The sequence below is a fragment of the Alligator mississippiensis genome, chromosome 10 (assembly GCF_030867095.1).
Source record: "Alligator mississippiensis isolate rAllMis1 chromosome 10, rAllMis1, whole genome shotgun sequence".
Taxonomy (NCBI): domain Eukaryota; kingdom Metazoa; phylum Chordata; order Crocodylia; family Alligatoridae; genus Alligator; species Alligator mississippiensis.
In genome coordinates this window covers 27617194-27642539 of record NC_081833.1, presented here as the reverse complement: position 1 = coordinate 27642539, position 25346 = coordinate 27617194, and the positions used below count along the sequence as shown (strand labels likewise).

Sequence of the window (25346 nt, the reverse complement as noted above, 5' to 3'; positions counted from 1 at the left end):
AAGAGTCTGCTTTCATAAGACAGAATGAAGATTCGCTACCTCATCCAGACAACACTTTGTGCATGGCGCTGTACAGGAGCCAGCGGGCTGCGCGAGGAGGCGCGTCCGACCGCAGGCGGGGCTGCCACCCACGTGCGGGCCCCCCGGCCCCTCCCCGTGGGCGGGGCGGCCCCTTTATAGTGGCGGCGCTGGGCGCGGCCCCCTCGTCCCGGCGCGGGGCGCGGGCGGCGACCACCATGGACCTGCAGATCCTGGAGCACCGCGTGCGGGTGCTGAGCGTGGCCCGCCGCGGGCTCTGGCTCTACACGCACCCGCTGCTCAAGCTGCTCTTCTTGCCGCAGCGCAGCAGGTACCGGCGGCGCCCGGGCCGCGCGGGGGGAGCGGGTCCGTGGGCGGCGCGGCGCGGCGCGGCGCGGGCTGCCCCGCCGTGGGCTCCGGGTGATTCCGCTGAGGGCCCGGGGTGGAGGCTTCTGCCTTCCTGGGGGTGGGACTGCTGGCGAAGACGCAGCCCCTTGCCTGCCGTCCCGGGGTTGGTGTTTGCTCCGGAGACGGCTGTTTGGGTTTTTTCCTTCCTTCCTTCCTTCCTTCCTTTTTTCCCGACCTTGGAGAAGACTGATGTGAATGAAGTAAGAGTTGTAGGAAGTGCCACAGTGGCTGCTTGGGGTTGGCAGCTGCCTGGCCTAGCGCTGTGCTGGGCAGAGCCGGCAGGGCCACGACCTCCTCCAAGCGCCTTGTGCCTTGGGGGCCCTCTCATGCTGCCCCCTCCGGCCTGTCCAAGCGCTGGTGCGAGGCAGCTGCTGTGTGCCCCGCCTGCTGCTCCCTGCCTTGCATCAGGCTCCTTGGTGATTCAGCAGCTGGAGACTTTTCCTTGTTGCGATTTGCTCGCAAAATGTAAGTCTGTCTGATTGGTGTTTGGGAGTGAAATTGCCCCCAGGCCCAGACTCCTGGCTCTGCTCGTGGGAGCCTGTTTCCCTGTGCTGCTGCTTGTTCTCTCCACTGGGGCTAGAGAAGCTCGCTTCTAAATTCATGGGTCCTTTTTAAAACTGCTCCTCTGACTGTAACAGCCCTTATCCAACTCCTTCCAGCTTCCCAGAGGGTGTCTGCAGGGCATCTTATTTAAAATTGGTTCTTGTCACACTTCAGAGTCTTTGTGTAGACAAAAGAGAAAGAGAGCCTATAAAGCCAAACTGCAGCTAAAGTTGGATTGTATCTTTACACGCCAAACCAACAGCCCTGTAGGGATACTTTCAGCTGCGAAGAAGGGGAGTGAGGTCCTGCCTGCTTAAAAAAAGAAGTCGTGCTCACCCCACCCCACCTTTTTAAATGCTCAAGAAAAGCAGTGTTCCTCATACTCATGGACCACCACAGTGTTTCATAAGTGTCATCTGCTGTATACATGGCTTTAGTTCAGTTTTCAGAAGGAAATTAAGCAAATGGGGAGGGGAACTGCTTTAGGAGGCAGGAAAACTCCTTACCTCTCCACACATAATAGGAATTGATTTTGCCTGTGGCTAATGACCGATTCTATAGTACTGGCTCATGTGCATCACCTGTATTTGCTTTGGTAGGTGCAAGTTCTTTAGCTTGACCGAGACTCCTGAGGACTACACGATCATGCTAGATGAAGAAGGCTTTAAAGGTACAGCATAAGGACTTCTGTACGTCCAGGTTATAGTTCATGGCAACAGTGTATTTTATTTCACTGCCATATAACTACTGTTCTAACCCATTATTTTTCTCCACTGCAGTGAAAACCCTGCATGTGTTTGTATAAGGTAATAGGGTTGCCCCCCCCCCCCCCCCCCCCCCCCCTCGATACTATCATTAGTTGTATGGCTTTTTCTTTTACATCCTTTTGTCACAGAGCATGCAGGGCTGTATGAATAACCTGTAAGTCTTCTGACCTATTTTTTTTGTTGTGGATGCTTATGTAGAGCTGTATTGCATGTTTTGTAGCTGACTGAACATGTTAATGAGGGCTCCTCTGGTATTAGCTTATTGTATATGAGATGCAAATATTTAAAAAGGAAACTATGTGCAAGTATCAACCAGCTGTAGAAGGTGCTTAGTGGTTCTCAACCTAATACTTGTCAGGGGAGGTTTCTGTACATTAGTAAACTCTTCAGAGCATGTGGCAACATCCAGACTTAGAGTTATATGTCCCTGAAGAGGAGCTACTAGCTTACACTGCTGGTAAAGTTAACATCACAACAGAACATTACTGGCTTTCTTCTGGAAGCCAAATGGGTACTATTGGTGTAGTCCTGCCAAGTTTACTTTGTTATAAGTAGACTCTTCATAGGTAATCCAGTAAGTGGTAAAACATGCATGGAAAAGCCGCAGGAGATTTTGCTGTAGCACAGGGGTCAGCAACTTGTTTAGGCAGAGTGCCAGTAGCAGCCCATCCTTGACTTGTAAGATGTTGGCATGCCAGGGGCCAGATGGTGGGGCAGCTGTGAGGGGCCTGATCCTTGTTTTGGAAGTGCAGCTTGGCCCCTTCTCTGCTATCTGCCCTGAGGAATGTGTGTCAAGCAAAATGCCTTTGCATGCCACACTCTGGCATGTGTGCGGGGGTTACAAACCCCTGCTCTAGCAGCTGCTGGTAGTTTTTTTGCTGAGACCTGTTAAAAATGTCAGTCTTGCAGCGTTCCTAATACAGCTGAAGTAGTGTTGGGAAAGGATAAATGCTGAAGCTTCTCTAAAACCGTGGTGGGGCTGGGAGGAAGGGAGTAGCAGCGGAAGGAGAAGGATAAGCAGCCTGTAGGGAAGGTTCTGTGCAGAAGCTCTATGGTGGAGTAGAGAGATGGTAGCCTAGCTACCATAGTAGGGTCTCTTTTATGCTAATATGATGCCTAATTCTGTCCAAAAAGATGTGCTGTCCTTGGCATGTCTTGGGATAATATTCCTGAGCCTGTCCCTCTTCCCCCAACTGCTTCTGCTTACACACATGTAGCCTGGATATGTGGTAGGAATGCTGCTTGAGGGGCACTTCCTCCATGCTGTTTCTTGAGACCAGCATCTGGGATGATGCGGGGACTGCTTCACTACCCTATTTCCAGGTTTGGCATGTGTGGGTAGGAGTGAGCGTGCATGGGAGTTTCCCCCCAAGTCGCAGGAGACCCAGCATAGACATAGGCAGAGTAACTAGTAAATTCTCTACCTCTTACTCTTGTTTAAAATAATATAAATGATAATGTATGAATCTCTAGCTATGGATACCATTAAGTACTGGGCTGTCGCTGTCACAGCAAACCAGGGAGGGCCTGCTGCCATGCAAGAAAAGGAACCTGGCTGGTACTCCATGCCCATGAGATATGGTGTTTTTTAGTACTTGGCACAGGTATGACATTGTCCCAGGACACACTGATAGTATATCTGGGGAGAAATTGGGGGTCCAGGAACCTATTGTTTCTTATACTTATGTCATGTGGGTAGCTAACCTGTTATACTAGCCAAAAAGACTCAGTGAAAACTACCAAAATGGTTTCCCTCTTCTTCCAAACAAAAACTGGGTTGGGTGATTTGTTCCTATGCATAGATTTGTACTACTTGCTGGAGGCTTGTCAGAGGTGAGGGGAAGGGACCCTGTAATTGCAACTATGTGTATTTATGTAACTGCATCCAGCCACATGGGTGATGCTGGGGAAGGTGAAGCTGAAATAAACCTTGGTGGTGTTGTAGCTTTCTCTGGCATGCAACATACACATGTCCAGTGAGTGAGGCCTCTGACCTGTCAGAGGCTGAAGCAGATCTCTTTGCAAACTGGATGCATTTGATTTCCTACACCTGTGCCTTCCTGTTGAAGGACAGCACAGGCTGGCACAGAATGAAATGAATCTTTTTTGGATCTGGCCCAGAAAATGTCACTGACCTGGATGCTCCGCTCAGGTTTGCTGCTTCTTCCCAGCTGCAGCACATGGGTGTGTCGCACTTGGTACTGCAGGTTAGACTGGGTCTGATGGCTTTGCCAGTTGGCAGCAGTTGACAGTGGTTCACATAGCATAAATCTGCTACTTGGTGTTCATACTTGAGCTCCTAACCTGTTACAAACTCCCCTGACCTGCTGAGGCTGGTCTGGGATCTGTCACTTCAGTGCATGGGGTAGTGTGTGGTTCAACAGAATTTTACCTTGAAAGTTAAAGTTGCTATGATACAAAAAGCTTTAAGACTAGGCCTCTGTTGTCAGTCTTAGTGTAACAGCTTCTCAAAAGCTGTTTGTTTTAATGCATTTGTATATAGGAGAAAAACCCATGGTGGGGAGGAAGAATGCAGAGCAGTGAATTTGAGAGGAGTGTTACAGACTCTGTTGGATTACTCTTTCTATTCCAAGCTGTAATTTCCAGCAAAGTAAAAACTCTTTAGTGGGTTGTTATGAAGCCAGCCCATAGAAGTACACGGAAGCAGCCACATGCAGTGATATAGCTGTACAGTTTGAGAATAGCCATGAAATGAGCAAATGAACTAAACTAAATGCTGTGAAGTTTATAGTATGTCAGACAAGGAGCATATTAAATCATAGCCACTCTGTTGTAATTATTGCAGCCTCCTGATGCAGAAGGATTGCTCAGGAGCTTACATGGTGCTGGTTAAGGTAGTAACAAGCTGGTGTCAAGTACTCATGTGCCTGTGCAGTACGAGTACCTTAGTAGTGCCAATGCAAAGCCCTACACCAGCATTGCTGTATGGCAGGATGCATTTCCTTAGTGTAGACAGGATCCTTGAACAGGGGTTAGCCACGTCTGACCCATGGGCTCGATCTGGCCTGTGCAACCTGAGGGCATTGCTTATGTCTGTGCTGGGGCTAGGCAGCAGGGAGCTGTCCTGGGGCTAAGCAGTTAGAAGCTGTACCTTAGGGGTGGGCAAAATGTGGCCTGGGGGCCGGATGCAGCCTGCTAGGCCATTCTATCCAGCCTGCGGGGCCCCTAAAAAAAAATTTAGAAAATAAATATTAATCTGCCCTGGGCTGCCTGTCGTGTGGCCCTCGATGGCTTGCTGAAACTCGGTAAGTTGCCCCCTGCCCAAAATAATTGCCTGTCCCTGCTATATCTGCATCATGGCTGCTTCCCCTTGGCTGCGGTGTAGGTGCAGCTTCCAGCTAGTGGGCAGCTGAGCTGGGGATGGGTAGCTTCCAGTTGCACCCATACTGCAGCCAAGTGGGTAGAGTGCAGGCAGGGTGGCAGGGAGAAGGAGCAGATGTGCTGAAGCAGCTGGAAGCTGGAAGTTGCACAGCTCCTTGCTGGCTAGAGGCTGTGCCCATGCTGCAGCTGAGGAGCATGGAGCAGGGAGAAGCAGAAGTCTGGGTGCAAATCCCAGCTTCCCTGTCCCAGCACAGCTCCCCTCTGTGGCAGGGGCTGGGATAAGCAGTGGTGATGCAGACTTGGCTCACAGCTGTCTGGCCTAGCAGTGCATCGATAAAGATTTTCTTGGCCAATACTGATAGCAGATTGATTATTAACTAGCCATATTGGCCAATGCCAATCCAATATTCGATTTCCAGGAATGTAGCTGGGCAGCTTGGAGAGCACCGCTCTGTTGGTAAGTCTGTGCAGGGGGGAAGGAGCATGGGGGAGAGAAAAGGCTTGGGGAGGGGAGCAGATTGAAGCCCCTAGGGTGAGGGAGGGAGTGGGGCTGGGGAAAGTGCTGCTTAGCCAGGGTGGTGAATGGGACCCCAGGGCCAGGAGTGGGATGGAGCTGTGCGCAGCTTGTCCAGGAGGCATGGGGAGGAGGGGTGGCTCCCTGCTGCCATGCACATCCCCAGCAGAAGCATGGGAGGCATGTGCTCCCCAGATGGGGGGAGAGGGGGGCTGTATGCTTGGGGCTAGGAGCTGCACCAGCCTTTTCCCAGCAGGGATGCTAGGCTGGGCTTGGGGTGGACTTGACCGTGTGGGGTGGGTGATGGCAGTGCTGGGAGGGGAGCTGTGGGGGGCCTGTGGGGAATTTTAGGGCAGCTATAGCCCTCCCTAGTGCCACCCCTGCCCAGGGAATGCCACTCTGTTGCCTTTTCCTTGAGCTCTGTGCTGGTCCTGTATGGTGCTTCTGAGGGAAAGGAAGCAGAATGGAGTGCCCCAAGCAAGGGTGGTGCTGGGGGGCTTGAGCTATAGCCACCCCTCCTATGCTACTGCCACCTGCCCTGAGCCCAGCCCTGATCCAGCTCCCCTGCCAGGAAGAGGCTGGCGCAGCCACTGACCCCAAGCCTGCAGTGGGCAGCCTGCCGTGGAGGTACGTGCCCCCCATGCTTCCCCCGGGGATGCACACAGCAGTGGGGAGCCACCCCCCTCCCACCCGCCTGCACCCTCTGGATGAGCCACCCACAGCTCCATCCCACTCCTGTCCCTGGGGTCCCATTCACCGCCCTGGCTGGGCAGCCCTTGCACCTGCCCCACTCCTTCACTGTGGGGGGCCTTGATCTGCTGCCCCATGCCTCTTCCTGGCCCCCCTCCACCCCATAGACTTACTGGCAGGATGCTGCTCTCTAAGCTGCCCAGCTGCATTCCTGGCCGTGTGTAGTGCATGTGCACAGCCACATGCAATGGCATTTATCGGTGACATGATCAGCTACACAGGCCAAAAAAAGCTGATGGTGCATAGTTTTCCCTTTACTGGTTCTGATCTGATATGCAACCAATCGATCAGTGCACCTCTAGTCTGGCCCCAGCATGGGTGCAGGCAAACCTCCACCCCCTCACTGCTGACACTGCCAAAGCCACTGGCCTGTGCTGGACTATGGGATGTTTTGGCCTGTAGCTTGGAAAGGTAGCTGGTTTCTGTGCTAGAGAGTAAGGCTAAACAGTGTATCCAAGGCAGGTTGGAAGAACAGAATGGCCAAAACTTTGCAACCAACTTTTAGTTTAAGTTGCAGATGTTTGACTCAGAGTGCTAGAGTGAAGACTTTCTACATTTGTGATAAAGGAGTGACTCCCTTAGTTGGTGGTAGTGATAAGTGTGGTCTGGATGTGATTCGCACAGATGGTTTGGATGTATAACTCACACTGGCAGTGTCACTATTAGCTGAGAAAGCTAATAGGAGTCCACAGCCAGTCTCCTTACCTATAAGCAGTAGGTAGGATGTCAGCTACCCTGGTTGTTACCTGGTTCGGGAAAGAGATAACATCAAAGATCACTATACGTTCACATCTTCCTACACAGCTAGTGTTAAATTCAAAGTAACATTACAAATGAGAAATTATGGTAAGTTTTTTAAATACCAGCTCTTACTACTGGCCAAATAAAAATAATATCTATATGTGATTAAAGAGATTAGCAAGGAGGCTATAACCAAAGAGTCAAGAATCTCTCTGTTATGTAAGGTTAATAATGCCTGGCTCGTGCCATTTTATCCTGGTTCATTTACTCTCCTTCTTTTCTCCTCTTGCCCTAAACTTCTAACTCAGAAACCAACCCTCTCCATTGAGATTTGCTAGAACAGCTCCTGCAGAAAAGAGTCCTGTGAGAAAAGGGCCAAACAGGGTTTGAGACCCCTATGTAGATGTGGATTAATTAGGTCTCCTTCAGAGCTAGATGATTGCCTCTGAGGCTTTCTTGTACACAAGTGACTTAAATTACAAGTGTGGCAGTTTGGGAAAGCACTGATAAACCTATGACTTTGATTATGGGACACCACTTATCTGTTGGCCTTGGAGAATGAAGACCATTATCATTCCTGTATTGGCAAGAATCTTTCACCCGTAACAAAGGAAGAAATAAGTCGCCCAATTCCAATGTACAACAGTGTTCAGCACTCAAGTTCTGACATCGCTTTAGCAACCTGTGTCACTGCTGAATCTCAAAGTAACTGTGGGAACATGATTACATTCAAGAACCAGGTTTTCAGTAGCCAAAATTATATTTGATATGTTGTAGACCCTCCAGCAAAGGGAGAAGGTAATAACATAGTAATTAGGGTTGTGTCACTTAGAAGGCAGGATAGAAAGACCCCTGATCCCTGAACAGCACATGCCCCTGGTGGCTGGGGTGGGGGGGCATGGCTGTGCTGGCAGTGTTGGTAAATGTGGAGCTCCTGCAGATGCCTCCAGCGCTGGCTGGGGGGGATGGCAACCTCCTGCAGGTGACAGCGGCCAGCGGTGATTGTGGACCACCTGCAGACGCCGCCGGCAGTGTTGGCAGCAGGGTGGAGAGCAGCAACCACCCGCAGGTGCTGCCAACTGTGTTAGCAGCACCTTTTTGCAAAGGTTGCACCGCCATGCTCAGGGGGTGGATGTGCACCTATGTGTACTCCCTACACGTTGCCCCTTCCCTGATCTCTAGCCAAGTGTGCTTCCTCTCACTCACTGATATATGACATCCCAGCCCTCTGACTCAGCCTGCTAATCATGGTCGTCTCATGGCATCTTCCCTGTGGATTTCCCCCTGCAATCCCTAGTGAAGACCCATCTTGGCATTTGTTCTGATAGAGAAGGCATGCGTGTGTGTGTGTGTAGATGAGAATTGTAGCTGAGGAAACCTACTGAGGATCCTTTTTTTTTCTGATTCTTAGCCAGACAGTTACAGGGCTATTAGCTTCAACAATAGAGTAAGATCTGGGGGCAGATACTGAAGGAAAGGGCAGTTAAACTCAAGCTGCATTGTATCCCACTTACAATCATCTTCCGATTAAAGGTATGGAAGAAAATTGTGTCAGATGAAGTTAATAGTCTTCTATGACAAGACAAAATCAATGCAGTGAACTTGAATCTAGACAAATGAACCAAATTTCTGACACCATGCTTCATAGTGGGGAGAATTAGCCAAACTGCAGAGGACTGGGATTAAATTGGATAAAGATCAAAGGGGTTGTTTGGAGAGTGGTTACAGATAGTGTTCCTCAGAGTTCCACCTTGATTTAACCTGTTCCAACATTTTTATCAAAAACCTTGGTACCAAGGACTTTGCTATAAGCAGAGGGTACATACATGGACTGGAGACATCTGAGGAAATGATGGATCTGTGTATTGATCATAGGGGCTGTCCCCAAAATGCTTTATTTAAACTCTGCATGTTCCTGTGCTGAGTCCATCACATGCCCAGAAGAGGCAGTACATTAGTTGGACCTAGCTTGCCCAACATCTGTATAGATCAGTTGCTTTAATGGGACTTTTTTGGTGCTTTTATCTAATAGCTCAGGGGGTTTCAACCTTTTTGTAACAAGTGTACCCCATCTGTCTCAGTTTTAGCTCATGTACCCCTTTATATTTTTTCTGGTCTTTAAGGGGTGGGGCAGATCAAGACCCCTGCAGAGAGGGAGGGAGAGGGGCAGGGGCAGGAGCTGCACCGGTGGGGCAGGGTGAGGGATGGAACCATGAGTGGCTCGGCTGGGGGATGCAGGGAGGGGGGGTCGGCTCCTGCTGCTGCATGCACCCTGGCAGGCATGGTGGGGCGCGTGCATCTCTGAATCCGTGTGCAGGGAAAAGGTTGGCTGGGGCGGTGCTGAGCTTTTCCTAGTGGGGGCTACACTTGGGGGGGGGGGGGGGTGGCATGGCACTGGGAGAGAGCTATGGGAGGGGCTGCAACCATTCCAGAATTCACTGTAGTGTTCCCCCTCCCAGCACCGCCACTGGCTGCCCCAAGCAAAGCCTGGCCCAACACCCCTGCTGGGAACAGCCCAGCCCCACCCTGGCTGCAGCTTGCAGTGTCACACACCTCCCCCATGCCCTTCTAGGGATGCACGTAACAGCGGGAGCTGCCCCCCTGCCCCTCACTAGCATGGCTCAGTCCCGTGCCCTGCCCCAACTGGGCAGCCTCAGCCCCAGTCCCACTTCCTTCCCCACCTCTGGGGCCTTGATCTGCCCCCCCATGCCCCTTTCCTCATAACAGACTTACCAGCCAGACCTGGCTGGTCTCCACGCTGCCAGATGGTGTTCCTGGCTGCCTGTATGTTGCGCTGCAGGTGCATGCACGCACATGGCATTTATCGGCCGCATTATCGGCCAAATCAGTTCTGCGTACCCCCCACAACCTTTTTAAGTATGTCTAGGGGTATGCGTACCCCCGGTTGATAACCACTGTAATAGCTGATTTTAATCAACTTTAGATAAGTGCCAAAAAGCCCTGCTGAAGCACACTGTCTATACAGACGCTGCAGAGTTAGGCTGAAGTAATGTGCTGCTGCTTATGGTAAAACATGGTTTGTTTTTGTTTATTTTTTAACATCTGCAAGTAGCCAGGGTGATGGTGAACTTCCCACTGGAACAGCTATGGAAAAGGCTAGAGCAGTGTTTGAGTATCACTGTAATACACCCTATCTTCTTGAACTTGAAGCACCCCTTCATAACTTTTGAGACTTGAGTGGCACAGAGTTTAAAAAAAACTAACTTATATTGCAGTGCTTGCTCCCTTGCTGAGGGTCTGAGCTGTGCAGGTGTGGCACAGCTGGTACGGGACGGCGGATGGAGCCACAAGCAGCTCACCTGGGGAGCATACAGCCTTGGAAGGCATTGTGTGGGGGGCATGACCCTGGATCTTTCTGCGGGGCAGGGTGGGCTGGGGCCAAGGGGGCACCAGTGCTGGGAGCAATGCCACAGGAGGGGGGAGGCATAGCCCCCTGAACTGCTGTTCCTAGCCCCAGTGCTGTCCGCTCCAAGTGCGGGCATGTGCCAGGCCCGGCAAGAACAGTCTGGCGCAGCATTCCAGCCTGCAGCTGCAGCCCACGCTCCTGTGCACCCACCAGCCCCTGCCCCCAAGCACTCAGGAAGTGGCAGGCTGCGCTGGGCTGTTCTTCCCGGGCCTGTCCCACACTTGTGCTTGGGGTGGGTGGTGCCGGTGTTGGGGGCGGGGGAGGGTGGGCTGCAGCTGCGGGCTGGAATGCTGCTCCTGACTGCTCCCTCCCCTCCCTCCCTCCAGGCCTCGCTCCCAGTGCTGCTGCTGCTGCCACAGCAGCCCAGCTGGGAAGAGCTGGCACTCCCCTGGCCCCAGCTTGCAGCCTGCCCTGCCCCATTGACAGATCTGGGGGCACATGCCCCCCCTCCCCCCCTGATCTGTCAATGCCCCTTCTGGGCTGCATGCCCCCCATCCCTGCCCCCCCCCCCCCCCCCCCCCCCCCGATTAAGCCGCTTGCAGCTCCATCCCCAACCCCTGCACCAACTGTGCAGGGCCTACCCCTGCCTCATTTGCTACCTCAGAGCTGTCGTAGCTGCCAGCGCTGTACCACGTTTGGGGGGGGGGGAGGTATGTGTCCCCCCCCCCCAGTCTGCACAGCAGAGGCAGCTGCTGCTGTTGTGGGCTGGGCTCTTGTGCCCCAAGCCCCATTGCACGTGCCCCCAGGCTCCCCTACTAACTGACCTGCTGGGTGTGGGGGTGCCTGCATACATGCAGGTGCTCAGCGCCCCCCCCCCCTCCCACTAGCCCAAGATCAACTTCAAGAGGCTCTGGGATCCACCAGTCGATCAAGATTGGTGGTGACCACTGATATATGCAGTAGAGATGGGGATGTATACTGACACAAGATCTAACAGCTGCAGATTGGCTATGGATACATTTTAGGTTGGAAACAGATTTGCAGTGAGGAGAGGAGTTCTGAAGCTGTCTTCCAAGTGTTCTGTGGCTATCCAACGTCTTGACAGATGAAGGGAGATGTGACAAAGTCAATGGTATTTGGCTTTGGTGTGAGAGAAGAGCCTGATGTGCGAGCAGCAAGTCCTGCCACAGTGGCTGCAGGTCCACTCATCAGATCGAGGTTGAAGCGCACTGTTCCCTGGCTCGCCTGTAGGCCTTGGCCTGGGCTCTCCGGCTCTCTCCAGTGACTGCACCAGCTTTGGCCTGGCTTCTCCAGAATGAGTGGTTGTGGGCAGGGTTCTCTCAGTTGTAAGTGGGAATGCTAAATTTCTTGATCATGCGTGACCTTGTCACTATATCAGAGCTTTGGCCTTCCTCTGCATTGCAGGCGGTTCTCAAGTTGTCCACAGAGCACAGCCTTCAGCAGATGATCTTGAAGCATGTACTCTGTGTCCCCCAGCCAGTGAAGCCTATGAGCATCCAGAATAGTCTGGATCCACTGTAGGCCAGTTTTCTCAAGGATCTTGTTGATCCCAAGCCAATAATTTTCTTCTGAGACAGTGAAGGTGGAAGCTGTTTAATCTCTGCTCCTGCTTGGCATACGTAGTAGCAAGGCAAGGAACCTGTACGACTTTAAGCTTGAACAGGACTAGTTCATGGTAGGGAGAACAGTGGGCATGCCACTGGTAAGCTGCTTTGGTGGGAAGGAGAGTCACTAGGGAGCTGAACCAAAAGACCGTGTCCTCTTGTCTTTGGCAGCCCTCAAACTCCCAGTTGAGGGCTTTTACAAATGTCTTTGACAACTTAGCTGTTTCCTCCTGACTTTCTGTGCAGAGATCATTTTGGGTTGCCCCTACTTGATCAAGAAAGCTGGGGGAAGAAGGTGGTGGTGAGGTGGAGGTCACAAAATCTACTGGCAAAATCTAGTTTAGACCAGAAGTGACCAGGATCTGTTTGTCCTTTGGGAAAAGGGGGGGAGCTACAGCACAGTGAGCAGGAAGGAAGCAGGGATGCCTGGCTGATGCCAACAAATACAGCTTTTGTGTAATGAGTTCCTGGATCCTGTCCAGGGTGGGTTTGGCTGAATGCTCCAAACTGATTAGAGCTACCCATTCATATCCACCTTGCTCAGGGCTGAGCTGCCTGCCTTACTTAATTCATTTGGGTATATCCTTTCGTTTGGAGAGGGGACCAAGTGGGAGTGGGCACTTTACCTTTGTATTCAAATTCCCCAGGAAGGTTGCTGGACCTTGCTGCTCTATCCCAAGCCTGCCTGTGGTGCCAGACATTGCCTCAGGCTGGCAACTGCCACTGAGCAGAACTGAATCCATTTCACAGCATTCAGGATTGGAAGGGCGGCAGGATCTCCTAGTCCAGCAGTTCTCAACTGTTAGGCTTGAGGCACCTTGTGGAAAATGCTAGTTCTAGCTTTCATTTCATTTTTTGTGCATGTAAAAATAGAGCAACTCTTTTGTTGCAAAAAACTTGTAAAGACCACAGAAGGTCAGTATGTTTCTAGCGCTGTGAATTTCTACCTGAAATTTCTAGGTTTATTCTGTGAATCATGTTTATGCACCTAATGGTGTGATACCTTGAAGCACCCTTGAATGCCTTGTGGCACCCTGATTTAAGAATTGCTGACCTAGTCTGATATTGTGTAAATTGCTGGTCGCTAAGCTTTGCTCACTTGCCCTTAGAGCCCACTAACTGAGAGAAACATCTGTGCTCTAGAGCAGGGGCAGGCAATTATTTCAGGTGGAGGGCCGCTTACCCAGTTTTGGCAAGCTGTCGAGGGCCACATGGGAGGCCCCGCCCCTTGACCGGTGCCCTGCCCCTTGGTCACCATCTTAAAACTGATGTCCCAGGGCCAGCACCAGTGGGGCCCAGAGCAGGGCCCCGGCTGTTAGGGGTCTGTGGAGCCGGGCTGGACTGCCCCAGCAGGGAGAGGGGGGAGCTGGCCTGGCTCCATAGAGCTCCTGCTGGCTGGGGCCCTGTACCCCTGCCGCCCTGGTGGAGTTGGCCCTGGGACACTGGTGCGGGCCCTGTGCTCCCATGCCCACTTGCTCCCAGTGCCCCCCCAGCCCCACAGTACTGGCGGGGGGCAGCGCACAGCCCTGACCCCTGCTCACCAGCAGGGAATGAGCTGGTGCGGAGCACGGGGAAAAGTGGCCCTTTGCCTGCACCATGGCCGGTGCTCCCCGCTGCAGGTGCTCGCAGCCCGCATGGGGCTCCCTGTGCCTGCTCAGGACAGCCCCACACGGGCTGTGAGAAGCTGCAGCGCAGGGTGCCGGCCATGAGGCGGGGGAGGGGCTGCTTTTCCCTGGACTCCGCACCAGCTCTTTCCCTGCCCTGCCCCCACCTGAGCTTCCTGCACTGGGGCACCCACCTGGTCCCAGGCCAGAAACTGCTGCTGGGGCTTTCAGCTGGGGGCAGGGACCAGGGGGGCCCTGTTGGCTTTCCCTGGGTCCTACTGCCCCTGGGTCCTGTTACTGTTGACAGGAACCAAGGACAGAAAAAAGATTTTAAAATTTAGCGTCTCCGCAGGCCGGATAGAATGGCCTTGCAGGTCAGATCTGGCTCACGGGCTGCATTTTGCCCACCTCTGCTCTAGAGACTAAACTTTCACAGAGACCCAGGGTGTTACTGGGCTCCTCGGACACTAGGTAAAGACAGGGAATCGGTTAGTGCCTGTAAGTGTCCCATGCAGCAGAGGACTGTGAAAGACATTGTGGTCCTTAGTGGTCTCAGTTGGAGGAAATGCCTTCCTGGTTCCAAATACAGGGGTTAATTTGACCCTGAGCATATGAATGAGATTAACCAGCCAGGCAACCGAGAGAAGCTTCTTGGCAACCGAGAAGGCCCTATGAGGAGAGGCTATTCAGGACGGCCACCTGAACCTATTCAGCCTGCACTGAAGAAGGCTGAGGGGGGATCTGGTGGCCGTCTGTAAACTTACCAGTGGGGACTAGTAGGGAACTGGAGAGTCCCTGTTCCTCCAAGCACTACCGGGAGTAACAAGGAACAATGGCCATAAGTTGACTGAGAGTAGATTCAGACTAGACATCAGGAGCCACTACTTCACTGTCAGGGCGGCTAGGAGTTGGAACAAACTTCCAAGGGAGGTGGTGCTTGCCCCTCCCCTGGGGGTCTTCAAAAGGAGGCTAGCCAATCACCTAGCCAGGGTCATTTGACCCCAGCATCCTTGCCTGCCCATGGCAGGGGGTCGGACTTGATGATCTGCTTGGGTGCCTTCCGACCCTACCAACTATGAAACTATGTAAAGCACCTTTGCACCCTGTGGTCCCTCCTCTCTATCTGCTTAGCTGCAGTCAGTCTCTGAAGCTTCAGAAGATTCATCCTGTTGTCTACTGGAGTAAATTCCTGAATCCTGCAGGTGACACTGGCTGAAGGGATGACATCTGTAGTAAATTTACGCAGAGCTACAGGTGTTATGTGCATGTTGGACAGACTTGTTTCCTGTTTTATCTATGGCCTAGAAACTAGGGAGCAAATGGGGAATTGAATGTGTACATAGTGACAGCAGAACAGCTGATCTCTTGGATTCAATGTTTCATACTTGGCATATGCAAGGGAGCACAAATTTAGTGACACTTGTTACCTCAGTGACTCTGGCTCGTGACTTGTTGGTAAGACACTTTTCTTCCCCTTCAAGAGACTCGGCTCACTCTTACTTAATCTCTCTTCTGCATAGGGAGAAGTTCAGTGCCTTGCTTAATATGATGTTGATCTTCAGCTACTAGGCAGCTGGAGAAGTCAGGAAAGAAAAGGGGAAGTGGTGATGGAAGCAATTTGGGGTAGGGACCAGTGACAGGAGGCAGCTGTGGCTTGTATGTGGAAAAAGAGATGCCTTCTGCCAGCAAAAAGGAGGCAGAACAATGTACAGTGAATGGAGGGAAGAGGAGGTGAATATTTGAGCTGTGCATTCTGTACCGCTGTAATGTTGACTATTTCCGGCCATGACACTGCTTAACTGATCGCTCCCTTACCTTAAGTGCAAGTATTTGTTATAACCCAGGTGAAGGACTTGGAGTTTTGCCAGTCTCTTCATTGTAGCTCAGCTGCCCTTTACTCCAAATACCACGTTGGGTAGAAGGATCTATCTTTATGCAGCACTTGTTTCATAGCCAGAAAGACTCTTGGACTGCAGTTTAGCAACACAAAGGGCTGATGTCATCCCAAGGCTGCCCCTGCTGCAGATCTGACAGTGTTGCTTCAAAAAGTGGTAGCAGCCTAAGGTAGACAAGCCAAATAAGCTGCTATGCGGTTAGTGCTTGTGCTTTGAAGTAGCTTTTCAGGGTGAAGTAACATTGCTTCAAGTGAAGCTCTGTAGTTAACTTTGCTGTGCTCCTCTAATGAAAGGGTGGGAAGAGTCCTCATGCTATTTAGCAGGAAATTTCCATTCACTAACCATACATGCACCTATTCCTGCTTTCTTCCTTCTATGTGCACTTGATGCAGTGTGGCACAGGTGTTGAGTGAAGGTTCACCCCAGATTTTGTATTTTAAATGGAGGTGTGGTGGAGGGAAGCATTTGAAGGCCTCTGTAAGTGTGGGGATTGAACTGAATATTTGCTTGAACTTGCCCTGCCACTTCAAAGAAATGCCTGGGGAGGGCAAGAGGCAAATGGGTGTTCCTTCAGTCTGAAAGAGCAGAAACAAGTGTGTTCATCTTCTTGTTAAATTCCAGGTTTTGAATTCCTTTCTAAGCTTTGTTCTCTGATCACATGATATGGGTGGAGATACAGAATAATTAACAGTAGTCCTTGCACAATGTTTTTCACCTGTGGATTAATTGCTTTTCCAAAGCAGGACCAGTGTTATTATCCCATTGCCACTGCTAGGGATACTGAAGCATGCAGGAAAATATTTCCCAAGACCATACAGTGGGTGCAGAACATGTTCAGTATCTGAAAAGTAAATGTTACTGTTGGCTCTGGGGTGATTCTGGTTCTCTTAATTCTGCACCTACTGTCAAATGAATGGTGTGAAACAAGCCAGCTGCACTGCATAGCAGAGTTCACGTAAGTGCTGCATTTTTAGCTTGTCATGAAATAGGATGCACACTACTTATGAGAGGAGCTCAAAAGACCAACCTTCATGCTAAGCCTTTTTTGTCACTAAGGCCCAGCCATGGTTACAAAGGTGCATGCAAGGAGGAGTGAGGTGAAGACCTCTGTCTGCTTCTCACTCAGGAGTTGCTGGAGTGTGAGGAGCCAGCCAGGACCAACTGGCAACTGCTTCTCCCCCTCTGTGTATACAGCAGGGGTAGAGCAGCTGTCGCCCATGCCTTCTCCAGAATATGGGTGACCCTGGTCTCGGGAAGACATGGGAGCATTTCTCCTGGCTCCTCTCCTCCTGGTCCCTGGGTGGGAGAAAGTGTGCACGTTCATTCTCTTGGGAGAAACTTATTGCTTGACTGACTGCTCTCTGGCTGAAATTGGCTTTTATTTTCCTCCTGGAACCACCATTTTTGGTTTGGGGGAGAGACCTTCAAAGCTTGCACCCTTTTGGCTTTCCCCAGGAGCGTGGAGATTCCCTTGGTAGAAACTGAATGCCTTCATGTGGCATTAGTCTGCCACTTCAGAAGAGGTCTTAGCTAAACAAAAAAAATAATAAAAAAAAAAAATTGCTTACCTACACAGCCATGTAAGGGAACCACCTACATGAGTGGCAAAACTTCTATGTGGAAAACACCCATAGGTATTCCTAAGATGCCCTTCACCTTGGTATTGACACTTTACCAGAAATGCTGTTGTGCTTGCTGCCCAGAACGTTAAGTTTCAGGGAATATTTAACAGTCAGACTAGTCATCGAACATTATAGATGTCGCAGATGAGCTACCATGGCTGTTTGACCAATCTGATGTCAAGTCAAGGACAGAAATATAAACAGTGAGATTGTACTGCCACGTCTTTATGACAGTTCTGACCAAATTTAAAGTGTCCTAAAATCAGGGTGAAACACTTGTTAGAACTGTTAGAATAATACAGAAAAATCTTGGGTCTAATGCATCCAAGTCCTTATTAAAAGAATGTCGCAATTGAACTTAATTTTGTGACATCCCAAAACCATGGGAGGCTGAACAAATAGAGGACAAAAAAAGGATTTCCCTGGATAACTAACTGCTAACCAGTGGCACTTGGTCTCTGAGCCTGTTCCTCAAGGTTTTATGCTCTGAAAACACCAACAGCACCCTGTGTCTTAGTTCTGGGGAGTGGAAGCAAGGCCGGTAAGGTATCTCACCCAGTATGGCACTCTGTCCTGGCTGATTTGTAAACTTCCTGTGTGATCTTTTCTCAACAGGAAGAAAGAGAGAGAGTTTTGTGTGTGATGGGGAATTGATGTTTCAAGATAAGAGAAGCGAGGTTTGTTGGGGTAATGTCTTCTACTGGATCAGCTCCATTGTTGAGAGAGATGTTAGACTTGGACCAACTCTATAGTTGGATGAAAAGGTGTAGGAAGTATTTAACAGCTCATGCTGTGATCTGTTGCTGCAAAGGTCAATAAATCATCTGACCACTCTGTTGTGAGTTTAACTTTGTTTAGGACAATGATTCTCAACCAGGATGATGAGGCGCTATGGGGTACCTTGATCCTTTAAGTGTCCTTTGGGGTGCCATGCAGTGTTAGCACTGGTGTACAAACATGATTCACAAGACATTCAGAGGCTTCAGCTAGGAATCCATAGCATTAAAAGCATTCTGACCTATTGTGATCTTTCTGAATTCTTTGCAACAGAAGAATTGTTCTATTTTTCTGTAGTAGAAGAAAACCCCCTGAAAACTAAGAGCTGGTATGTTCCTAGGAATGCCTGGAATCTCATGCAACCTAGTCTAAAGGTTGAAAGCCACTGGTTTAGGCGATTGGTCCTGAAGAATCTCCAAATGTATCCTCTTGGAGATGCAGCCAGCTTTCCCAATGCATGAGACCATAGGCCTCTATTTTCCCATCTGAAAAACAAAACTATGCCCCTATTGGAATGGGGGCTTTGAATCCTGGGGGAGGAATCCCTCTCAGGGGTCAAGTCAGTCAGCTCATGCAAACAGCCTCTGGGTTTGGTCAGGGTCTGATTTATTCAGCTTGCTATTTCTGCACAGTTTTCCATTAGGTACCAAATGTATTGGATTGCTTTTATTTCTGGTTCTTGTTCCTTCTGATTTTTATAAGCAGTTTCTTATTGTGGAATAACACTATACTGTGGAATGGTCTTGATGAAGCAGGTGGGATAGCTGTCCCAGTTATACTTGGTGCAAGCTGTGGGCTGCAGCTGTGCTTAAGGCTGGTTTGGGGCTGTCCCTGATTATTAGCCTTCAGGGCCTCAGCTACATAAATTCTTGCCCAGGAGAGCAAAAGAATCCAGAAGATTTCTTTTGTTGTTGAGGAGGAGCACTTGGCTTGTGAAAAGACCAAGTACATTAATTGTTCTAACTTGTTAGCTGTCACCCAGGGGTACATGTACCCCTAGGATTGTAGGGGGTGCGCAGAACTGATGTGGCCGACTTTAAATACCATATGCGTGCGCACAGCCACAGCACAGCCTGGAAGCATGGAGAATAGTTGGGTCTGGCTGGTAAGTTGGTTTGGGGATGGGAGAGGAGCAGATTGAGGCCCTGGGTAAGGGGGAGGGAGTGGGGCTGCCCAGCTGCAATGGGGTACAGGACTGAGCTGTGCATGGGTAGGGGGGCTCCCACTGCACCCCTGGGAGGGCATGGAGGGTGGGTGGAGGCAGATCTGCATGCAGGGTGCGGACAGGCTGCCACTGGACTGGGGCCAGGGTGGTGCTGGGCTGTTCCCAGTGGGGTGTTGGGCTGGGCTGCGCTTGGGGCAGGTGGTGGTGGCACTGGGAGGGGGAGCTACTGTGAATTCTGGAGTGGCTGCAGCCCCTCCCAGTGATGCTGCCGCCTGCCCTGAGCACAGCCTGGCCCAGCCTCTCGCTAGGCAGAGCTTGGCACTGCCCTGGCCCCAGCCCATAGCAGCAGCCCTCCCTTGCCCTGTGCACAGATCTGGGGGCACATGCCCCCCCATGCCCTTCCGTGGTACATGCAGTGACAGGAGCTGCACCCCTTCCCTGTGTCCCCTGGATGAGCTACTTGCGGCTCCGTTCCATGCCCTGATCCGGCTGTGCAGTGCCTGCCCCACTCCCTCCCTCGCTGCAGGGGCCTTGATCTGCCTCCCTCCCTCCCCCCCCCCCAAAAAAAAAAAGAGAGAAAAATATAAAGGGGTACATGAACTGAAACTGAGACAGAAGGGGTACACTTGTTAAAGGTTGAAAACCCCTGTTTTAACTGATTTGTCTGCTGATAACCATGTTACTCCTTCACTGAAACAGTAGTGAACAACAATATATATCAATAGAGAAAGTCCAACCTGCCACCCTCTTTATGAATATACCACTGTCTGGTGTTTGACATGTCCTGGAGCGGTTGGTTTTCAGCATCTGCATGGAAGCTGGGCTTGCTTGATATTGTTGTGGATGAGATCTGAAAACCTTTATCCAAATCTACGCTTTGGTCTGGCTCAGACCAAAACCCACAAGGAACTTGTCTTTTCATTAATGGACTACAAGATAAACTCTCCATCTATTCTTCACAGTTTTTCTTGTATTGAATCCAAACCCAATCCCACTTCCAGCCTTGAACTGGCCCCGATCCCGGTGGAGCTTGGAGGAGCCTCCTTCCTTGATCTGCGTTGAGCTGGGTCCCTGAACACCATCTGGGTTAGAAGAGTATCTTCCTGCTGTTGCTGCTCAATGTCTTGCCTCCCAGCATCCTTCAGACACCGGAGACTTAGATTCATAGATGTAGGGTCGGTGGGGACCTGAGCAGATCATTAAGTCTGACCCCCTGCCCTGGGCAGAAATGAATACTGGGCTTATATGACCTGTAAAACATTTGATGACTTGTAAAACACTAATTAATTAATGTAAGGCTGGAATTCCTTTTGGTTACTTCGGGCATGATTCAGTGTCCTAAGACTTGTGCAGAGCTGTACATACAACCTCCAAGATGCACCAGGCACAATTGATTCAGTCTAGCAAGCCCTGCCACTGGTAATGTGTGTTATGCTGTGCTGTTGGAACCAAGCCATCACTCTTGGCAGCAGAGTTGCCTGTAGAGAATCCTTGAGGTGTCCTAGTCCTGCTAGTACAGTGCTTGGAGCTAGTGAGCCTTAACAAATTGGGACTAGAGAAACTGATATCACTTGCTGTACCAGAGCAGCAACTTCAGCAGGATCTCCTGTGAGCAGGCTGGCAATTGCTGCATGGCAAAGGGTGGGTCTTTTATGCTTGTTGTAGAATGTTTATGGACTTCTGTGATGCTCCCTGCTTTTCAATGGCTCTCAAGCCTGCCTGCTTGTTTTCCCTCAATTCAGCAGAGCTGCCTTGTTACAACCTAGAATACAGGGACTGGCTTCCTGCTGGAAATGCTGTAACGGTACAGGAAGCTTGCTGGCAGGCACTTCAGTTCTGGGAAGTGTCCCAGGCAGGAAAGGTAGCTGGGTGTGGGGAGCAGCCTTGGCACCTGCTGTGGGTGCCTGTACTTGCATGGCAGTGACCTTCCTGCTGGAGATGCCAAGGAGCAAGTGTTGCAGAGCCTCACTGCCCTGGAAGCTGGCTGGGGGACAACTGACTGCAGCTTGTGCTGTGCAGCACTTGCTTTTGTTGGCTCCTGGACTGGGAGCCAGATATGTTCTGTGCTCTTGGCAGCACTGGGAGTTCTTGCTTTTGGCAGCGCTGACAGCTGCCTTGTGGGGAGGATCCACTCTACTAGTGACTGAGGACAGGCCATCCCACACAATAATACCATTGCCATGCTGAACAGCCTGCTTAGGGGATTGGGAGCAATTGTATGACCCCCCTGGCATAGCTTAACTGACTCTACAGTTATGTTTGAAGCTGTGTGGAAGCCATGCATAGGCATCCTAACTCTCAACCCCATCCCATGAATAGGGCAGGGGCCTACTTCTGACTGATGTCTGCACAGAGTTCTGCTGTTGCCTTGCATGGATCTCTTGGCTCCTAGGCAGCAGTTTGCCAGGCTGCTGCACACACATTGATCTTAAGCAATGGCCAGGTTTGTCCATGAGGCAGCTGTAGCTATGTGGGGATTGCTTACCTGCCTGTGCTCTCCAGACTTCCTGTGTTCTCCTTTGACAAGCTGTCATTTTTTTCCATTCTTGCCCTGCTTGGAAAAGGAGAGTATTTATTTTTTTCCCTGCAGGTTACTTGTGGGAATGAATGACTTTCATGCCAGCCTCCTGAGTGACCAGGCTAGAGAGCACTGTTCTGGGCACATCTCTGGTATTTACTGACCACATCCCAGTGCAGGATGGACCCAGCTGGGGTCTGCACATTCGGCTCCTTTAACCTCCTATTTGAGCTGTCATGCTCCTGCTCTAGTCCAGGTTCTCCTGTTTGCCAGGGAACTTGCCACTGTGTATTGCTTTAGGATACCTATATGCAGAAGCTGCTCCAGTGCACTGTCTTTACAGTGCATTGGAGCAAGTTCAACTAATCAAGTCTGCTGGAGTTTGGCAATTACCATGCTCCAGCAGCCTCCTGCATCACGTCTGTCAGTGTCCCTGCACAGGGTGCTTTAACTAAAGCTTGTCTGAGCTTTAGTTAAAACACCCCTGTTGCAATTTTTCAGTGCAGGGATGCTGATGCACATGATGCTCCAGGCACTTTAATTAGATTGGCTCTTGGAGCTGCTCTAATTTAAACACCTCACCCCCACCTCCTGGGGTACATCTATAAATGCCCTTTAAAGCCTGGTAGGTTTAAACAGCACTAGTCTCTTGAGTCATCTTCTCTCCAAAGCTTAATTCTGGGCCAAGCAGGGATTGCATTCACTTAGAACCAGGCAGTACAGAACAGCGTTGCACTCTGGAGAAGACAGCTTGGGGTCAGAAACTCGGGGGGATGTTCTCAACTCTGTGCTGAATTGTTGACCTGTCATATAGTAGAGAAATTCAGTGATCTAAAGATAGCAGTTGCTGGCTTGCATGTGTTTCAGCAGCTGTCAAATTGAGATGCATGGAGCAGTGTAAAGAACTAGTTGAGTCTTAAGTAGTCTTGGCATCAGAAAGAATTAAGTCAGCGTGGATGCATGTAACCTGCACCAGTTCAGTGCTGTCCCACAGGGCATTGAGGACCTTTCAGAACCTCCCAGAATCCCATTTCAGAAAGCTTTGCCAGGATGTGGAACAGCAGTAGCTGGAGAACTGAGTGAGATGGTTAGGGACACAGCAAGTAGATGTGGAGTGTGAGTGTAAGGTTAGTTGAAGCTTACCCACATGCATGAGGGAAGTGTTCCAAGATGGTGATTTCTGCTCTAGCTGCCCATGTAGCCACTCACGTTCTGCCCCAGGAGTACCTTGCAGTCCACTTCAAAAGTAAGTTAAGATAAAACCAGAGGCTAGTGCAGAATAACTGAGGACCTCCTTTATATAACGTGCATCGATTTTTCTGAATTGTAAACAAACCCAATAACCTCAAACCACCTTTTGTAAAGTACTTGAAGCTCTGGGGAGAGAGGGCTATATGCCAGGTAACATAGTGACATGACATTATCTCATTATACTGTCTTGAAGTGCAGGCAGAACCCCTGCAAAAATTCTTACAGCCTCTTTATATTTCAGAGCTGCCTCCATCCGAGTTCATGCAGGTGGTAGATTCCACCTGGCTGGTGCTCAATGTCTTATCCAATGGCAGATCGTCTACCAGCTTCCAGGCTGCAGGAGTGACAAAGATTGCCAAGTCAGTCATTGCACCGCTGGCAGAGCACAATGTCTCAGTGCTGATGCTGTCTACCTACCAGACAGACTTCATCTTGGTGAGTCCCATGTCCATGATCTTAGAGCAAGCCCTCTTGGGTATAGGGTATGAGTGGAGGCCCCTATCTAGCCTTAAGGAAGGAGCTGGGGGAGCAACTTCACAAAAGTGCATTTGAGTAACAATAACCAGAGCTTTTGCACCATTCATCTATTGCAGAGGTGTCAAAAGTATGGCGCACAGGCTGGATCTGGTCTGCAGAGCCCTCCCATTTGGCCCCCAGTGCTGCCTCTGAGTCTGGTCAAACCCACACAAGGCACAGTTCGTACCCATGGCATGGGGCCAGTCTAAAAGGCTGTATCAGGCCTGGGGCACAATGCACATCTGTGGCATGGGGCCAGTCTGAGGGCCAGATTAGGCCCATGGACCCCTTTTTTCCTCTTCCCCATTATACCTCATCTGACAGCTGCTCCAGTTGGTCTGGAATCAGCACTACATGCAGCTTAGTCTGGCTGGAGTGGCAGCTATACTGCACACTGCCTGCCCTGACCAGACTGCACTGTATATGGCTCCCACTCTAGGATGTCCACCACACGTGATGCCTATTCCAACTGGCCCAGGACCTGCATGGCACGTGGCATCTGCAGGTTCTGCATGCAGCATAGGTCCTGAAGCTGCTGGGGTGGGTGCTGCATGTGGTGCGGTCTGGCTGGGGTGGCCACCTCAAGCAGTTCACTTGCTGTTCTGACCAGATGGTGCCATCTTGCAGCACCCATTCAGACCACTCCAGAATCTGCAGCACATGCTGTGCAGATCCCAGACCAGCTGCAGTGGCTGCCAGATCAGGTATGCCGGGGGGGGGGCGGGGGTCTGTGTGGCCAGTCTGGCCTGCGGACCAGCCCATGCCACTTGTCTAGCTTGTGGGCCCTGGTGATTTTGATGCTCCTGATCTGCATAGTCAGATGAATGTATTCACTTCCTGGACATCAGGTTGTGATTCAAGGTATTAGGTAGTGGAGTGCTCTTCTGAGGGTGACAAGGGTGAGTTTCTCTTGTAACAAAAAGGGAGGTCCTAGGGGGAATCCTCCTTCTGTCTACAGTGGTGAAGGCAAGTGCTTGGTTGAAATGCTAGATGGGTCAGTTTGGTTAAAGAACTTGTTAGAATCTTGGTTCTTCCTTCTTTGCGTGAGCAGGAGGAAGGCAGAGGGGAGCAGTAGACTCTGGGGGATAGTGGAGGCTAAGCTAAAGCATGAGCAAGTAAACATTTCTCCTCCCCTTCACAGGTACGAGAAAACGACCTGCCAGTAGTGATCCATACGCTGGCAGGAGAGTTTGATATTTACAAGGAAGTGAATGGGGAGTCTATTCCTGTTAACTGTGATGATGTGAGCAATGGCTTCTTGAAGCCCAAGCCTGGTAAGTTGCCTCCCTCTGGACCCCATCTAACACTTGTCAAATGGCTACTCAGGAGCACCATAATGAAGCACAGGTTACGTGTCCTGAGCTAGCAGACAGAAGCAATGCATCTGCCTTAATGGTGAATGCCCAGCATCACATTAAACACTCCAAGGGAACAAGCTTACTGCAAGGCTGGCACTGTACTGGGCCAAGTATATTTCCTTTGTGTCTGCTGGGTGTCGTGCTTCACAGTGACATTCCCTATGCTCCTTTGGTGTGCAGACAGGCAAGAAACAAGGAGCACGTCATTTCTAATCAAGCATGGGTTTACTTCTGAAGTCAGTACAGACAGCAGCCCAGCACAGTCCATGCTGATGGGGCCAGCATCTCATAGATCAAATTTGATGACAGACAGCAGAAATGTTTGGAGGTCAGGAAAGAGCTGCAGGCTGGTCAAGGGGTGCCAGCTGTGGTCACTTTAAGATTCCATTTGTGGGTGGCTTACAGAGAAAGCTTGGGTGATTTTATTTTATTTATTTATTTATTTAAATGATCTAATTGACTGTCTCCATTTACCTGAATCTAAGACTACTTGAAGTTAAGAACCCCCCCCCCCCCCCCCGTTAATTTCCATGTATACAATCAACTTTAAATTTCGTTATACTTG

The 25346-nt window shown here is 50.6% G+C and overlaps 1 protein-coding gene across 1 annotated transcript in view; it reads left to right on the top strand.

Moving 5' to 3' along the window:
* Positions 1-196: 196 nt before the first annotated feature.
* CASTOR1 (cytosolic arginine sensor for mTORC1 subunit 1) overlaps positions 197-25346 on the top strand; it is a 43590-nt gene continuing 18440 nt past the window's right edge. The window contains exons 1-4 of the mRNA XM_006268930.4: positions 197-349; positions 1569-1639; positions 23149-23342; positions 24565-24697. Of these exons, the coding sequence (XP_006268992.1) occupies positions 237-349; positions 1569-1639; positions 23149-23342; positions 24565-24697 (511 nt within the window). The 5' untranslated portion in view covers positions 197-236. The remainder of the gene's footprint in view (positions 350-1568; positions 1640-23148; positions 23343-24564; positions 24698-25346) is intronic.